This window comes from Cydia strobilella, chromosome 17 (genome assembly GCF_947568885.1).
Source record: "Cydia strobilella chromosome 17, ilCydStro3.1, whole genome shotgun sequence".
Taxonomy (NCBI): domain Eukaryota; kingdom Metazoa; phylum Arthropoda; class Insecta; order Lepidoptera; family Tortricidae; genus Cydia; species Cydia strobilella.
The window spans coordinates 11,535,141-11,553,356 of record NC_086057.1 but is presented as its reverse complement, the minus strand read 5'-3'; the positions used below and the strand labels follow the sequence as shown (position 1 = coordinate 11,553,356).

At 36.5% G+C, this 18,216-nt stretch overlaps 2 protein-coding genes across 2 annotated transcripts in view; both read right to left on the bottom strand.

The window, feature by feature from the left end:
- The window catches only part of LOC134748710 (polyubiquitin-A), a 272,025-nt gene that overhangs the window by 205,712 nt on the left and 48,097 nt on the right, over nt 1–18,216 (bottom strand). The gene's annotated exons all lie outside the window — the stretch shown is intronic.
- Nucleotides 1–18,216, bottom strand: part of LOC134748745 (uncharacterized) — a 91,194-nt gene that overhangs the window by 53,829 nt on the left and 19,149 nt on the right. Inside the window, exon 4 of the mRNA XM_063683520.1 lies at nt 16,021–16,131. Coding sequence (XP_063539590.1) covers nt 16,021–16,131 — 111 coding nt within the window. The remainder of the gene's footprint in view (nt 1–16,020; nt 16,132–18,216) is intronic.

Genomic DNA, 18,216 nt, shown 5'->3' with positions numbered 1-18,216 from the left:
GATTTAATATGAGAATGAACTTGGCTCCATATTACGAGACTTCAAACAACTGTTGAGTCCCTTTTTGAGTTTTCCTGTGAGCGTTGCGCAAAAAGGGCTCTTAATCTTAGTAGTCCTAAGTAAATAAAGATTGTCATTAATTTTTACTTAAATAAGAACAATGATGACAGTGATAATTGTTTCTATTGAAATACCTTGTTTATCGGTTATTTATATGTAAGGCAACACGTCTTAAAAATTGCTGCCAACATTTGAGTCTTCTCTTATACGCACACAAATTTACTCAAATTTATATCTAATACGGTGGCTGACACTAAAAACTGAGACACTAGTTATCGTTTGGTTCTCCTGGGCCTTCATGTCGCCCGTGTTGTTTCGGTTATCTCTCAATCTTTCACAAACTGGGTGTCGCAACCTCTATGATGGATCTACCATCGCGTGCGCTTCGACCTACTTTGCATTACTGAAATAACTTCAAAGAATAATCGATTGATGCTATCTGAACATAATAATTACAATGAGTTTCCGTTTGCTTCATAAGGTTACTGTAATGGGGATTATTGTAATGGTGTCATCACGGTCATCGGATTAACATATTATAATTAAGAGGAAAGGGGACGATCGTGCGCCGCTTCTTTGGATGATTAAAAAAAAAGTTTATTCAAAAATCTTACGGACGTATTTTTTACCTGACTTTCTTATTATAATAGACTTAGGAGCAAAAAATTATTGCATACAAACTTTTAAAAGCTCCCAAATCTCATAATCACTACATAGTATACAACAAAGTCGCTTTCCGCTGTCTGTCCGTCTGTCCCTGTCCCTATGTATGCTCAGATCTTTAAAACTACGCAACAATTTTGATGCGTCTTTTTTCAATAGATAGAGTGATTCACGAGGAAGGTTTATATGTATAATTTGTAAAGGTTTTGTGAAAATAATTGAAGCCAGGGCGGGGTCGCTAGTAATCAACTAATGCAAATAAAATCAGACGCCGAGGCACACTTATCGTTATTACATCAAATTGTGTAAAAATCCGGAAAGGAAAATGTTCGTAATCCGTATTGCGAAGCCTTTCTTCACTGTCCTTTTAAATTCCTTTACCAAGGGTTTATTTTAAAAATAAGTATCGCTGAAAATATTTAAGAAAAGTTTTATGAGAAATTCTAGTTTTATACAAATTTTCGTGAATAAATGTCCTATGTAGGAATGTCTATATTTTCTGTTTATATTGAACCATATGCGCAATATAGATCAATATCAAGCTAATCAATATCTTTATCATCTGGCTTATCATTTAACACCCGATAAGGAACATATTTGAGATATTTGATATTTTTTTTATTTATGAGATTTTGTGCACCTGTGTGATAACATTGATAAGCTGATAAGAGGTGTTTTTGAAAATGTTGCTATTATCAATAGGTACCCTAAAAGAACCCAAAAAAATTTGTAAGACTGAAAATGGCGACTGAGGAATCGCAGCTAAATAATTCCAGGAACAAGATACACAACTTTTATCTTCTACTTTACGTTACATATATACGAGTACATGGCAATTATCAGCAACAGTTAGGTAGGTAGTTAATAGGAATAAGTAGGCGAGCGCTATGATGTGTCATGGTACGAAAGTGGCCAACTTAGCACCCTTAATTGCAAAATGCTACACTGTAGTGATAAGAAATGCAAACTATAGGCCTACCATTTCACCTCTTGTTTACGTATGATAAGGATCCTGACAAATGAACAAGAGCAAATTTTTTCTGATCTATACAGTAATATAGCACAACCGAGATTTTAACCCACAAGCAATTAAGAGCCAGGCGTGGTTCACTGCGATTTCGTTGCGTCGCTACAAGTACATGCGGCCCTCACCAATTTTGGTGTCTAGCCAGTAGCCATAGTAGTTGCCGCGCACCGCTATGGAAGTATGGAACGGACGGCTGCTCGCGCTTGCGCCACCTAACGGTCATATCTGTCGTAATAGACGCGATTTGTTAGAGAGTAAACCTTCTGTATATTATACCAAGTACTATTATTTATTCTGTGATTGCGGCCCTTTTCAGATTTAAGAAATTGAAATAAATCCGTCAGATTATACGATTTTGGTATTAAGAAAAGGGGTTTACTGTCATTAGGTACAAATGAAAAATCGTCCACTTGAAATGACCATTCTGAAGTTGGGTCAAAAGTAATAGTAAACAAAGTGAATCTAGTCAAAACGTTATTGTGATAAAAGCCATTTTAAGCAAATTTGTAAATGTAACTATGCCCTTAAGGGTGCATGTTGTAACCTAAGATATAAATAAGACCTACTGTAAACACGTATGCAATAAATGATATGAATATAATATGAGTGTACGTAAACAAAAATGGACTAATATTTTTCGACCTGTGTCATATTTGACATTTTTACTATTGAACATAATTCTTTTTCGACATTATGCTGGATAGACAATTTTCCTAGTTGATGTATGTATATATTTTTTAATGGGGTTTCGTCACTCATTGATGATGTCACCCCCGTACTGAGATTTATAGTAATAATGTAGTACTGCAATATTACCTACACCCATTTTCATAAAACATAATATATGAGGTAAGAGATGTCCAAAGCCCCTGCAATATATTTATTGTTTTGTTAACTCCTAATAGAAATTATTATGTTCACATATGATTACTAAGTGTCAAGGGCCTAAAAGTATAAAAGGTCTTGACACTAATAAAAAAAGAATTATCAAAATCGGACTACTCGACTTGAGAACCTCCTCCGTTTTTTTTTTTTCATCGGTTAATAAAATATTATAGACAAGTGTATTGTCAATGAGCCTGGTACAAGTGTGGGTGGCAAAGTAATCAAACAAACAAGGGGGAAAAACAGGTATTATACACCTTCAAATGCTTTTCATGGCCAATGTTAAAATTTCATTATCAATATTATTTAATGCAGTGTTTTAATCATCGTAATGTATTTTGTATTATTGAAAGGTAAACAATGAGTCATGAAATATAATATTAAAGTGATGCATCAAATGAAATGTTAATTTACCTACAGAAAATTCATATTTCTTGAATAGTTTTAGGGATGTAATATGTTTAATGGAACCTTTTCATAATAAAACCTTTTTCCTTTGCATACATAAATAATTGAAACATAAGCTGATGATTTAGCAAGTTGTATTTGCCTATAATTGGGTGAATACTCTGGTATTAATTTTGTTTTCATTATTTAAGTCCATTTGTATTTGTAACCTTAATAATAAATAATAATAATCTAACAGGAAATTTCCTAATGTTAGCCCTATGGCCACATGTGCTTTATACTTTTTGTGGACAGGTATTAGGAGAGGGTCTGCTTAGTCTTCTTTGTTGAGGTGGGTTGGCAAGAGTAGTGCCAACAACCAATCACACAAAATAGATGCAAATTATGACTTTTAGCCGCTGAAACCCTGCCCGTGAAAACCTATAATCTAAATTTTTTGTTAATATAAACCTGCATAGGCACAGGCTAAACCTTTATGCACCTTTTGAAACAATTTTGAAACTCACATTAAAAATGATAAAAGTTATAACAAGAAATCTTAACTTTATCCAATTTTTCATTAGTATAATAGTTCTAAAAATGTCTATGAGATATATTATGCATTAAAATCTTACCATGTTTTTCTAATAGTCAGAAGATTTTTACTGGGCCTCTTCCCGCTTGCATCAGTAATCACTGAGAACCTGTCACTCAGGCTCCTCTTGACCTCTGGCAGCCGGAGCAGCCTGTCCCCCGACAACAGACGTAGGGACTTCCCAGTCACCAGCGACTGCGGCTTTTTTGCCTTCAATTCCACATCCTCAACAGTTTCACTCACTTCTAGATTTGTCTGCACTTGTAATGACACCTTTTTAGCTTGCGACCTCCTTTTAGATAACCTCAAACCAGTATTTTGATTGCATTCGGTAATTTCTCTACTCTTATTGTAACCATGTTCACATCCATTCCCAAAACCTTGAACAAAACACAGCATAATTTCGTCAGGATACGACTCCTTCATTTAGAAGGTCATCCGTCACGTAGCTCGATTAAGGTCACTCTCGAGAGATTCGATTAGTTTTCATCTCATATGAAAAAAGCGAGTCGATGAACATTATTTTCACCAAATTGATGAGATTATCAAAAGTACGTTAGGCACTTGGTAATAAACAATATAACGTCACTGTTTGTTAAACGAAACAATCACACCGTTAGATTTGCCAAATACAGTAACTTTTAGAGAATTTACACGAAATTTTGCACATAAACGATGTTCTGTTTAAGTGATTAAACCAAAGATTAAAAACTTTAAAAAGTAAAATGACATTTCTGTCAATAGTGTCAATAACGAGCCGGGCCAATGCGTTCGGAAACACGTACGCGGTGTATAACAGCTGTTAAGCAACTGAAACGCCAAGCCAAGCGCTTCACGGGCTCACGAGTCACGGCTGCCTTGCGTTCTGGCGTCTCACCGCTTCGCTGACTTGCCCCGTGTGTGGGCTTGACTGACCAACTGACGCGGCTACCACACGTGTAGGCCCCAACCGCATAGGTAGGTATTTACTAGTTGACCCAATAATTATGTAGTGCAATACACAATAAATACACAAGGAGTAATTAAACAGGTAACAAAGAAAACTTCTTGACAGAGTAATAACAAATATATACACAAAACTTATATTTTTAAATACAATTATTTATTAACACTGAACGCTGCGCTTTTATGTTGCATACTAAAATCGCCCATATGTGCCCGGCGCGGCATACATACTTTATAATAATTAATTAACATAGTCAGGTTTCAGGTTACAGCTACGTAATCTATAATATCATTAATTAGACTTCACTTCTAGAAACGACGTTTTAGCACAGAATAACTAATAGTACTCTACCGTGGTTTTAGCATGGTTTTAGCTGTATAATATTGAATAATTAAATCACGAGTCTACCTACATTGCGATATTTCCGATCCACCCGATCAATACTGAAAAGCTAAGTGAAACAGGATCACCTGGGTTACCGGGAACCAAACTTGACACCCCCTTATTTAGCGATGTTAAGCTTATGTTAGAAGGCAGGCAATGTTCATGTTGTTATGCTTAACAAACGTTTTCAATAGGCACGTGTCACTAAGTATTTATTTTATTTTACACAACTTGTAATTTATAAGTACATTTCTTTTGCATTTTTTGCAAAGGAAATCTGCTTCATTAAAGCATTTGAAGCGTTCTTCAAATGTAAGTTAAGGTATTTTAATTACCTACATTAACTATTGTAAATAGTACGTATTCCTACTCGGTTCTGCCGTTGTATGAACAATTTAGCACAGGTCTATATGGGGGTAATTGAGCTGAAACGCGACTTGTGAGAGTATCTATGTGCCTAAAGTTCAATGCCTCTAATATTGGGCTAGAAACATTCCTAAATTTCATGAACAAAGCATGTTGGATTTAGTATATAACAATAAAGGACGGGTTATTTTACCAGCCAGGATCTGGGATGTGTTATTGTTTTACCCGTAAAATTTTAAACAAATGCTTTATATAAATTTGTTTGAAATTGTCGTTATCGAAATATATTAAGCTATGTGTAGATACGCTAATAATAATGACCTATAGGGTATGTTTTACTTATGCTCTAAGCCCACGATATGAAGTAAAACTACAATAGGTATATGTGAAGTAGTAAAAGGGCCCACTGACTATCAGTCCGCTGTACGATATCGGCCTGTCAGTTAAAACAAAAATTTGACATTCCGAACAACGGACAGGCCGATATCGTCCAGTGGACTGATAGTCAGTGGGCCCCTTAAGTAGTTTTGTTGCACCGGCGAAACACGCGACACAAGTATGTTAGGTATTCACTACACTTATCATTATCATCATCACTTCAACATTTTATCCATACACACAGTCTGCAAAGATCATAACCCTTATTTTTGGCGTTGCTGTAGTCGGGTAAATAATGATCTAGAGGCAGTTACGTTTTGTGAGTAATCTTCCGTTAAAAAGCTGACACACCATCAAAAATAGTAGGTAAACAATAACAGTGAAAATCTGAGTAAAATAATCCTGTAAAATTGTAAACAATATTAAGAGCGTTTACGTTGATGACGCATTGAAGATGCTTGGAAGAACATTTTACATCAAAGTGCACTGACAACGATTCCGGGAACTTTGGAAGCTTGACGCTTGTAAATAACGGTTTTTATTACTGTATGTTATAAGTTTCAGCATCTAAACTGATCGATATAATATTAGTTAGAAATGACGAATATTTACGAGCTCCCTTTTCGCTCGCCTTCGTCTTACAATACGTCGGTTGTGGTTTGTTATGAGTACCTAGTGTACCTACATGAAGACCCTTGCACACTAGCAGAATTCTTGCTGCTTGGCGTAACTCAACGGTGTTTCACGCTTCAAGTCCCTTGTAAAATGCGATTAGCGTCATTATTGCTGACCACGGCTAACCTAATATCACGAAATCCTATCTCAATTATGTGCACAGAATAACTAATCGTGCTAGATAATGCAGGCAAGTGTATCTGTAGATAGTAGAGCCCAGTCGCTCTCGAAAACTAGTGCATATGGGCCAAGAAAGTGGACCTTGACCTCTAGGATACATCGGAGTGGTACGAGTACCTATATACAATACAATACAATACAATACAATACAATACAAATACTCTTTATTCACACCTCATTACAAAAAAAAATACAAAGAATACAAAACAATAGGTTAAACAACAGGCGGTCTTATCGCTAAAAATACAACCTATACTCGCTATAAGTATATGCACTTAAGAAGTTTCAGTTAATTGGTATCTATGTATAAACCTTGCATATTGGCATAATTAACTCGCTAGAAGATCGATAGAATATGGAATATGAAAAGTATACTTTCAAGACAAACATAAAGGGGCCCACTGATTATCAGTCCGCCGGACGATATCAGTCTGTCAGTTAGAACGAAAATTTGAAAGTTCCGAAAAACTGACAGGCCGATATCGTCCGGCGAAACCTAGTGTTGTAGATGTATCAAGTAACGTCACCCAACTCACCCATTACGGATCCAATTTTTTTAACGAGCCTATAAAGTGTCCCACTGATGAGCAAAGGCCTTCCATTCTTCCCGATTAACTCCATCCGTCCAGTTGCTGGACGAATCCTAAATACCTAGCTGGGTCATTCTACTTTTTACTGCAGGTATTTTTGTCCCCAGAAGAAATTATTTGATTTTCATATCAATATAAAGCACATTTTAATGCTGCACTAACGATAGTTTCAGTTTATTTATTCAAGAACAATTTACATCGTGTTTGAATATTCATTATATATCATAGAGTAACTTATTGTTATATATACAATTATTCTTAACCTAGTTAGTACACCTTGTAACCAAAGTAAAAAATCTTTTACTTATTTTTATATTTTTTTTAAAGGTAACAAAGTTGTCATTATGAGTGAAAGAGCAGGTACGGTAACAATATTTGCCTACTCCAGACTATAAATACTAAAAATAAAAAAATGCAAGGGTCAAATATTGAGGCCTATTCTGTGCATATCAATTTTTAGTAGGTAGTGTAAGTTAAAACACATTAGTGTTAGCATTAGTATTAGTGTTAGTGTTACGAATATCAAAATTTCAAGATTGTTTGAAATCATAAAAACCTACAGTAAAAAATAAAAACTGGCCAAGTGCGAGTCGGACTCGCGTTCCAAGGGTTCCGTACATTACACAATTTAAACAATGTATTTTTTATGCGAAATGTCTTTAAAAAATCCGTAGGGGTCGGATCAAAAACAATATAAGTTAATTAAGTCCGACTCACGCTTGACTGCACATTTCTAATAGGGTTTCCGGTGATCTACAGGTAAAGATACTTTGTGTATTTTTTTCAAATTTTTTGACCCAGTAGTTTCGGAGATAAGGGGGGGGAATGGTCATTTTTTTGCCTATTTTCTTGAATAACTTCTAAACTGTTTATCCTAAAATTATATAAAAAATATATATTTGAGATTTTCACAATGAGCTCTTTCATTTGATATGTAACACGATATAGTTTGACAAACTTTATTTTTTAATTTTCTCATTTACCCCCCAAAAGTGGCCCCATGTTTAAAATTAATTTGTTTACGCTACATGTCCATCTTTGGGTCACAAACTTTCATATGTGTACCAAATTTCAACTTAATTGGTCCAGTAGTTTCAGAGAAAATAGGCTGTGACAGACGGACAGACAGACAGACGCACGAGTGATCCTATAAGGGTTCCGTTTTTTTTCCGTTTGAGGTACGGAACCCTTAAAGTAGACTGACCCAGCTATCAGAAAAGTCTGGACAGGTGGTCACATTTATAACGCAATGACGTAGCTTTTGGCACTCCTGGTGGAGGCGTGGCGTCGCCTGACGTCATTTCACGTCGCTTGAAGAATTCGAAAACTGGGTCGGTATACTCGCTATAGTCGCTATTTTCACCTCATCCTCGCCTAATGAGAGACCTTTTATTTTCATTGCTTAACGAAGTGAGTCGAGCTTAGAAAGAAAACCAGCCTAATAAGAGCTCTACACCCGTAATTTGTCCTTAAAAGTTGGTAGAGTCCGCACCTACTTGAACGGAACAAAGTGAGGAAGTGGAATTATAAACGACGTTTTTGTAGAAATTTGACATAAATGATGACAGCTACACTTTGTTATTGCAAATGCCATGCATAGTTAGCTCGGTCCGTCCTTAGAAGTTGGTAGGAATGGTAGGTGAATTTTCTCCTTTGTCATTTTGAAAGAGTGGTCGTGGTCGCTACATTAAGCTATTCTCCTGCTTCACGATACGATGCCACTCTTTATTTGATCCGCCCACATTCAGTGAGGTACCTCGTGAATCGTGATATATAATTAACTGGGTCATACACATTTCTCGTCTTTTCTGTAGAGTTGTAGATATCACAACAGAACGTATAGAGAATCAAAAGCTATATTTTACGCTGCACCTTACAGGCCGGGTACATACAATTATTTAGTACTTAATTGAGACAAATAAGAAAAATGAGATGTATATATGTATGTATCCAGGTCGTTAACTTTTACTACCTATATTGTCCACAGAAGAGACCTTTTCTGAATTGTTTTTAATAGATGGGTTAGCAAGAATATATAAAACAGCCTTCTTTGGCATTTACGAGTTGGTCTCATACTAAATTATGACCTCATCATCTCAAAATTCGCACGTATTCTATGATGGTCTGCTCGAGCTTTCGACTCGCATCTAAACAATTGTAACAATTTCCCTGAGAATTCTGAAAAGGTCACTGCCCATTAGAGGCGACAAGTTCACCAATCAGAACACGTGAATGCTCGTTGACCTTTAAAGAGGGCCGGGAGTTTAGTCTACTCTAGTCTAGTCCCTATAGGTAGTAGTTTATAGTTGGACGAAAGGGGACGAAGTCATGTGACCGCTTATTCTCCATAGCAGACATGGCATGGCTCACTCCGCGATTTCGTCGCGTCGCTACAAGTACATGGGGCCCACACCAATTTTAAGCGGCTAAGTAGCTACTCACGCAGCTTCCGCTGATGCTAGTGCGGCCGGGCGCATCTCTAACGAAGTAGTTTAAGAGATCAAAATGAATTATGTATACAATAAAGTTGTGTTCATTTTGAACATCTGCAGACTATACTTACCTATAGTTCGAATTTACTTCGAAGTTACTTTTTGAAAATGTATTTTATACACAATTTTGCCAAAAGCCTTGGTTTCCTAGTCAACCTGGACGATGACGTTGCAATAAATTCATACTTTCTATGCCTATGTTGTCCCACTTATTCTAAAGTAAATAGAATAATACCATATGGATAAAGATAAAATTTATTTCATTGAAAAATATCCAAGAATTGAAACAATCTTGGATATTGTCTATGGACCTACCGGGTCCCTATTGCAATTAGATTCGGTCGTTAATTCTGGCGGAACACGATTTCAGATGACGCATGGAAATAGGTTAAACATTAAAACATTTATTACTGTTATTGTTACAGGTTGTCATACATAAAATAATCTGGGAAACAGAGTTTTAAACCAATATTAAATGAACGCCGATATCTTAAATTAGGCTCACATCTACATAATATATATAATTAAAAATTATGTTGATTAGGAGAGGTTTACTTTGAGTCTAACTAGTTTGCTATATCTGGGGGCACGGCCGTGCCCCCGCCAAGACGAGACAAAGGGCAAAAGGCAGTGCATATCTTTTCTCGGCACGTTTCGCCGTATTTTCGAACCCTCGTGGCTTCGTCTTGGACAATGCTAGAGAACTGTAATTTTTTGTATATCATGTACTCAGTAGACTTATCAAAAACACCAAGTTTTATTAAGCTACCTATTATACTTAAAATTTTATAGTACCTTAATTTTCACTGTCCGAAACACATGAAATTCGCGTCATAGAAAATACAGACTACTTCCTGAAGTCTTAGAAGGCTGAAATTTGGCATGTAGGGATGGGTCTGTATGCAGACACATATGGTGACCAGAAATCTGTAACTTTCGCCCTGCAACCCCTTAAAATGGGGGTACCTAAAAATACCTCTAAACCTGAAAACATTGGTTCCTGAAGTCCTAGAATCGTGAGATTTTGTGTGGTAGCAGTGATCGGAATGCTAATACAAAAACAACAATAAAAAAGAACAAAAAGTTTTCGAAGTACAGATTTGAACCAGGTTCACGTGAACCAGCCAAATAGCGCCCTCTATATTGGCACTGTTTCTTGTCGTAAACTTTTCCAAACCATACTTCAAACACAAGCGCTGGTGGCCTAGCGGTAAGAGCGTGTGACTTTCAATCCGGAGGTCGCGGGTTCAAACCCCGGCCCGGCTTAATGTTAACAGAAGGCTGGTTGGAAAAAGTGATCGTATCTACATACATGTAGAAGCTTATATAGCTAAGTGCGGATTGGTTATGAACTATTACATATAATGACATAGCTAAACTAAGCTTAGAGTACATCTGCAAGTACACAAGTGTTTCGGTAGATGTCACCTTCATTAGTTTAATTATTATATCATAGAATTAAATAACTCTTTATTTACATACAAGATATAGACAGTGGTACTACGTAAACGAAATTAATATCTAGCTATCTAAAATAGGCCCTTGAGGCATTGTACCAAGGATGCTGGCGGCATTTCCTCGCTGTATCGCAATGCTGATACGTTGTGCGAGGAAGCCGCCAGCTCATCTATGTAGATTAGTTAAGTAGGTATTTGCAAAGATAGATATAACTCCGTAATAGATGGATACAGTCCAAGGAAAAAACGGTGCCTCGAAAATCACGAAAATTTGATTCTCGATCAGATGACGCCACTACCTTTGGCCTACTCTCGTATAGAGGGCGTTGACAGTTTCGTTTATTATTTAACTATTTTAACGCATATCAGTGAAAGAAATGGGTCAAAATCATACAATAATAATTAATGCAAGTAAAAAAAATCATTTATCTATATTTAAATACATTTTATCGTACTTTTATAAATCTACATTTTTAGTTTTAAAGTGTGTCGATAGATGGCAGTGAATTAACTGTGGTTACAAAATTTAACTTCTTACTTCGGCCAAACCGTCCGCCATGAAGATACTTGGAGACGTTGCGGGTAGCGTGTACCTGTCATACGCTCCGGGCATTCGGCCTTCAGTAGCCAAAATGGCAAAAACGGAATCCTTACAGTTTTGTTTAGTCCGTCTATCCGTCCGGTCTTCCGTCTGTCTGTCCATATGTGACAGCCATTTTGGAACATATGTGTATTTTGTGAGCAGACTATGATCAGTTGTTTTATAAATTACATTACATACTCGACTGACGACGTTCATGTGACTCGTATTCTCACGTAACAAAATATTGTTAATTAAATTAGATTTGCCGTATTGTGCTGCACAATTTATTTGTGCAGTATTCAGCGAAAGGTGAATATGTAGTCATATCATAATAGGAAGTTTGCAGGCACATACGACTTTTTGTTTTCGGATGTCACAGTACCATCAAACAGTTCCCAACGATTTAGAAACTCGCATGCGTGCAGAGATCTCGAAACACCAGAGTAACGCGACCGTTAGATCCGTAACAATATCTATGCATATTCGGAGAGCTCATTTATATACCGGTTTCTTTACCTCTTGACTCGCGTGTGATAAGTGGGCTATTTTAATATTTTTTAAATAAATTCTGCTCACAAAATTTACCGAAAATAAGTTGAGTAATACGAACGACTTATACAAAAGAACAGCCGGAGACTAGAAAATATTTTTGCCCAACTGTAACGAATACCTACGCTTAGCTCGCACTTCGCATTCGCTAAATTCAAATTTTATTTAAAAAAATACATGTCTGGGGATCAAACTCGAATCGTCGCACTACAAAGCCGCGGTTTTCCAACAGCACTGCGATAGCACGTAGGTATGTACCCACACCAAGGTATCTATATCTCTAGGTGAAATTTAGCTACTTATTCTCCATTAAGAATTAAATATCTAAATAGATGAAATTTCTGCATTAAGTACATGTCTCAAAAAGAAAAAAATGCCTAATGATATCGAAACCGCTACTTTTTTATGCGCTGATCTACAATGACTCCGTGATGTTGTATATTCTCCAAATATATGTACTTAGTCGAAAAACATGTGAACACAAAATTCACAAAAATCGGTTGTGAGCTGAATCGGAGACCTTAACTAACGCTTAGGTCATTAAAACAATTCCGATTATGATAATAATGCTTTAAAATTTCTAGAAACTTACAATTTATAATACATAAAATTCCTGACTTATAATTTATATAGGCTCTACATAGATGGCGCTAGCAATACGTAACTTTTATAAAATCTAATGTTAAAATATTTTAGAATTATGCCTGCTTATATATGATCCTGTATTATCGTAGATTCTATAAACGAATAAGTCATTTCTAGCTGGTATATCAACTCTTACAAAAATGAATGAGATCCCACCAAAAACATTTCATGTAAAGTGCTGCCAAGACTAGGCGCATAAAGCTTTTACACTCAAAAGCTATCAGATCCCGTAGTAGGTACCAAGACTTTTACTCTGTAAGTCCTAACTTTATTAGCTCTAACTGTATAAAGCCAACATCTTGGTCAAACGTACAGTACGGCTTGGCCGTTTCGTTGCAGTCACATAAACACTCAATCGGTGGACTTTTTGTACCAAGTAGTTACACAAGTCTTTCAAATTCTGAGTGTCGTTAAGGGACTGTCCAATTTGTCCATTTGACAGCAACGAAACGGCCAAGCCGTACTGTACGTTTGACCAAGATGTTGGCTTTATACAGTTAGAGCTAATAAAGTTAGGACTTACGGAGTAAAAGTCTTGGTACCTACTACAGGATCTGATAGCTTTTGAGTGTAAAAGCTTTATGCGCCTAGTCTTGGCAGCACTTTACATGAAATGTTTTTGGTGGGATTATCTATTTTGCGTCCTGAAAGTCCTGATCAAACGGATCTATCTCGCGAAGATTTTGGTTTGGTTTGCAAATCCAAGTGGTGGGGCATTCATTGTGATGGTGTTTGTTACTCTGAACCAAATTAACATTTTCATAATCTGGTATTATTTAACCCACCCGAATAGGAAGGTAGGTAAAAAAACCGGACAAGTGCGAGTCGTACAAATTGACTTTTTTTATTTTTTACAAATTTAGTTTTGAGATTTTTCCCTGGACTTGTAGTGTAAGACGATATTACTTGCCAAATTTCATAGTTCTAGGTCAACGGGAAGTACTCTATAAATTTTGATTTCCTTGAGAGTGAAAACATATACGTATTTTGCGGCGTAAATGGCCGTAAAGTACCTATCTTTTTTTTACGTTAACTAAGAAGTTTTTATTTTCACAACTTCAAGGGACTGTAGACCTGAAAAATATAGTTTTAATTTCAACGTCCAGACAAACAGATAGACGGACGGACGGACAACAAAGTGACCCTATAAGGGTTCCGTTTTTTCCTTTTGAGGTACGGAACCCTAAAAAAACAGGTCACTTTCGTGAAAATTAACGCCTGCGCCAAGTTTTGGCGAAGCAGAAATACCAGGAACGAGTAAGCACAAAAATAAGGTGGAACAAAATGGAGCTACAATCAAACAGGGATATAAAACCCTTTATGCTGCTGCAGCATATTGTTTTTATAGTTCTTAAGTAATTGAGCAGTTGAAGGCTAAGTAATCAGATGAAACTGTATAAAACAATAAATTTTAAAAATGTTTCTGCTTACTGTCTCCTCTCGGCTTGCAACGAATCGCTGCGGTGCAACTTCAAAAACGCCTTCCGAATCGTAGCTATCGGCAGACTGTCCCTCCTCAAACTAAATCTCACACGAGCACAGGGCGGGACTGACGGAGCTGGCAGTTCCTCCATTATGGTTCAAATACAACAATTACGATTATGAAGTTCAGTAATAGTTGGATAAAAAAGCACCCTTAGAAACATTACACCAAGCACACTCAAAAGTAATGGCTTAAGTTTATAAGAACACCAATCGCGTTAAAAATCAGTCAGTAAATTTGTCGTAATGAAAAATAACCGTTTATGTAGAGGTCGGCAACATTTTAAGAATTTTTTTATAAATAATCGCTCTCTGTCTGTACCTATATCACTCTAAATGTTTGCTTTCAGAAAAGTAGGAGACCGCAAGCGGCTCGCGAGCCGCACTTTGTCGACCCCAGCGTTAAGGAACGAGTAGCGGCAACTTTTCAAGATTTTTTTAAAAACACTAGCAACACCAATAATGTTTTATCAAGAAATAAACTCCATGTTTTTATATAATATACACCTTTTCAGTAACACGGCACAACACAATGTTACAGTCGTTTCATGTCTTATCACACTCTTATATTTGCACTGGAGATAGGCAGATGAGTAAATACAACTACCACTTACCTAATTTTGCATTAGTTGAGCTTCTATGCATACTATTGCATACCTACTCGTACATTTCAGTACAAGTAAATAATTATGTTGTAGTATACATACATATACATATGTACTGAGAATAGTACGAATAGTGTTTTTGCATGGAAAACAGGTGATGAGTAACGTGGTAAAAATCGATATGACAGTTACATTCCAATAAAATATTGATAAAAACGAAGGTTAATCTAATCGGAAAATAGATATGGCTTTGTAAATATAAGATCATGTCTCACACTTAACTAAATTTTCAGGAAACTGGTGGTAGCATTTCACCTGCTATACGATAGGCGCCATTCCTTTATTACGTAAGACGATTTTTGTCAATTTTCGACCCCCTCCCACCCCTATGTAAGAAAAAATAAGAATAGGCCGACCCCCTCCCCTCTGTTTAATATTTATTTTATTACGTAAGAATCTAATTTTAACTTTTAACCTAAATCGTCTTACGTAATAAATGAATGGCACCATATTGATACTTATGGCATGGCTATATCGGTGGCTATACGCGGTGAAGGCAAGCGCGTTTCCGTAGCATTGCCGCTTATCGCTATTGTGCATCTCTACGAGACTAAACCTTATGGCTACTACACTACAATGAAACATTCCCCGTCGCTCGCCTCGACCGCTCGACGAACCTACGCTATGACATTGAAATATATATAGACTCAAACTGCTCGTAGCTGTCGCTTATCTCCTTCACCAGCCTGTCCTACGAGACTGAACCTTATGGCTACTGTTATAAAACATTGTCCCTATCGGTCGCCTCGACCGCCTTCTCTACAGTAAACTAAATAGTAAACTATAGCAATAAGACTCACTGTCCGGGTAGCGCCGGTGTAGGCACGCGGCGGAGATGCCACCGCGTATGTTGCTCGTCGCTGTCGCTCGCCTCCTCCACCAGCCTGTCCTACGAGACTGAACCTTATAGCTACTGTCATAAAACATTGTGTCCCTATCGGTCGCCTCGACCGCCTTCTCTACAGTAAACTAAATAGTACGAGTAAACTAAATAATAGCAATAAGACTCACTGTCCGGGTAGCGCCGGTGTAGGCACGCGGAGATGCCGCCGCGTATGTTGCTCGTCGCTGTCGCTCGCCTCCTCGACGCCGACGACCGCGCAGCTCGACCCGCCCGCCGACCTGTGAAAATAAACTTTTCACATCACCTATTCGAAATGGGAACTTTTCTTCCCTGCTAGGAGGGATCAAAGTGGCACTTTTCTGTTCAAGGACATTTTGTTGCCAGTATGAAATATTGACACAAAGACATATGAAATTAGTATGCATATAATCGATTACAATTTCTTTATAATCGATTACGTGCATACAATTTTTCTAACTTAAATAATATTTTGTTGTAATTGTAAACAATAAATGTAATTAACGTATTTTAAATTAATTAATATCATATTTAAATTAAGTAAATTAATTAATTAGCGTAATATTTACAAAGAAACGTAAAAAAACTTTAGTTTAATAATTTAATTTTTATTTTGACATTTTAGGTCTCCATAAACGCAGCCATACTTGTCTATGCAATTTAAAAAGTTTTGTACAAATATTTCACAAAGCATTATGCGGTTCTGTATTCTGTATAAATTTGTAAATATTTATTTATTTATTTTATTTTAAACTTTATTGCACAATACTAACAAATAAAGTACAAATGGCGGACTTAATGCCTAAAGCCAGTCAACCACCAGGCTAAACAGAAACAGTGATAGGTGCACGCATTGAACAAAAAAAAGCAGAATAGGTAACTTAAAACAAAAAATATAGCGATAAATAATACACACTACCGAAAATAAACTTACATGTACATACTATAATTAAATAAACTTACATATATATTACTTTATTTTATGTACCCAGTGCAAATAATACTATGCCTACGATGGACAACTAACCAGTGAGCTTGTCGAAATAATGCTTGCGTAACATGCGCTTAAACGAGAGCTTGGTTGGAGCCTGTCTGATGTTGAATACTTAAATTAATTTTTAATAAGCAGAAACGTCTGCGATCGATGCTATTAATTATGCCAGAGGCCGTGAGTTCAAGTCTCACCCAAGGCAGTAATTTTTCCACTTTTAAATTTATTCTAAGTTGAATACTTAGTTTAAATCAATAATAATAGGCCTTTTCATCTGTGTTAGATGCTTTAAGCAGCATCCCGGTAATGACACTAATAATAATAAATATAAGTGATATCAGTCTTCATAGTGTTCTTCCGAAGATTTGGTTCAAAGGGGTAAGAGCTAATTTGTTATCAGAATCAGAAAAATCTACAAAAATAATGTACTTGATTTTCATTGTATCATTTTAGTTGTTTGCTACTGTTTTGAAAATATATTAGGTACATAATTATGAGCTGTAGGTACTTTTAATTTGTCAGTACAGTCACGTCTGAAAATATCGATACGGACAAAGTGCCAGAAGTATGTACCTATACTAAGGTCGTGTATACATATTTTTGGCACTTTGTCCGTATCGATCTTTGCTTAAAATAATAATGTTTTGAAACCTAATATATGTAAGTATGTAATTTCCTCATAGGTGATGTGAAAAGCAGTATGTGTCACATGGTAGCAAAATTATTTTCACCTTGGGCGTTAACACTTGAATCCCTCACTACGCTCAGGATTCTATGTTAGAATCCCTCGCTACGCTCAGGATTCTATTATAGAATCCTTCGCTTCGTTTAGGATTCAATTGTACGCCCTCGCCGTAAATATGTCAGTTTGCTCCCTTGTGACACAATCTACTATTAAAACTTTGGGAATAACGGCGAAAAGGTTTAGGTATTGGAACCAAAATCTTAAATTGCTTGTTAAGAGGAAAGGGGACGATCGATTCTCCATATAAGAGTTAGGAGTGAAAAACAGATTTCACACAAATATTTAAAAGTTCCTAACTTTTATAATAATGATAAAATCGAAAAATCAAACAAGCGGCCATAGCTGTGGTTAATATACATCCACTTGTGTCAAAATATTATCAATAATGATAATATCCAGAGAGGAACATTGTGACCACGTTTGTAAAGTAAGGCGATTTCGGGGCGGTCGTCCACTTGTATCGGATCATAAGTATGGAAAAAGGGTAACACATTTTTTGTGAATTCTTTACACCTTCCTTTACACGTTGTATTTGGCTCTACTGGTGAATGTGATTCAGGGCCCATATTTGATTCGAGTGAGAGATCTTCCTGGCTCCCATTATCGTAG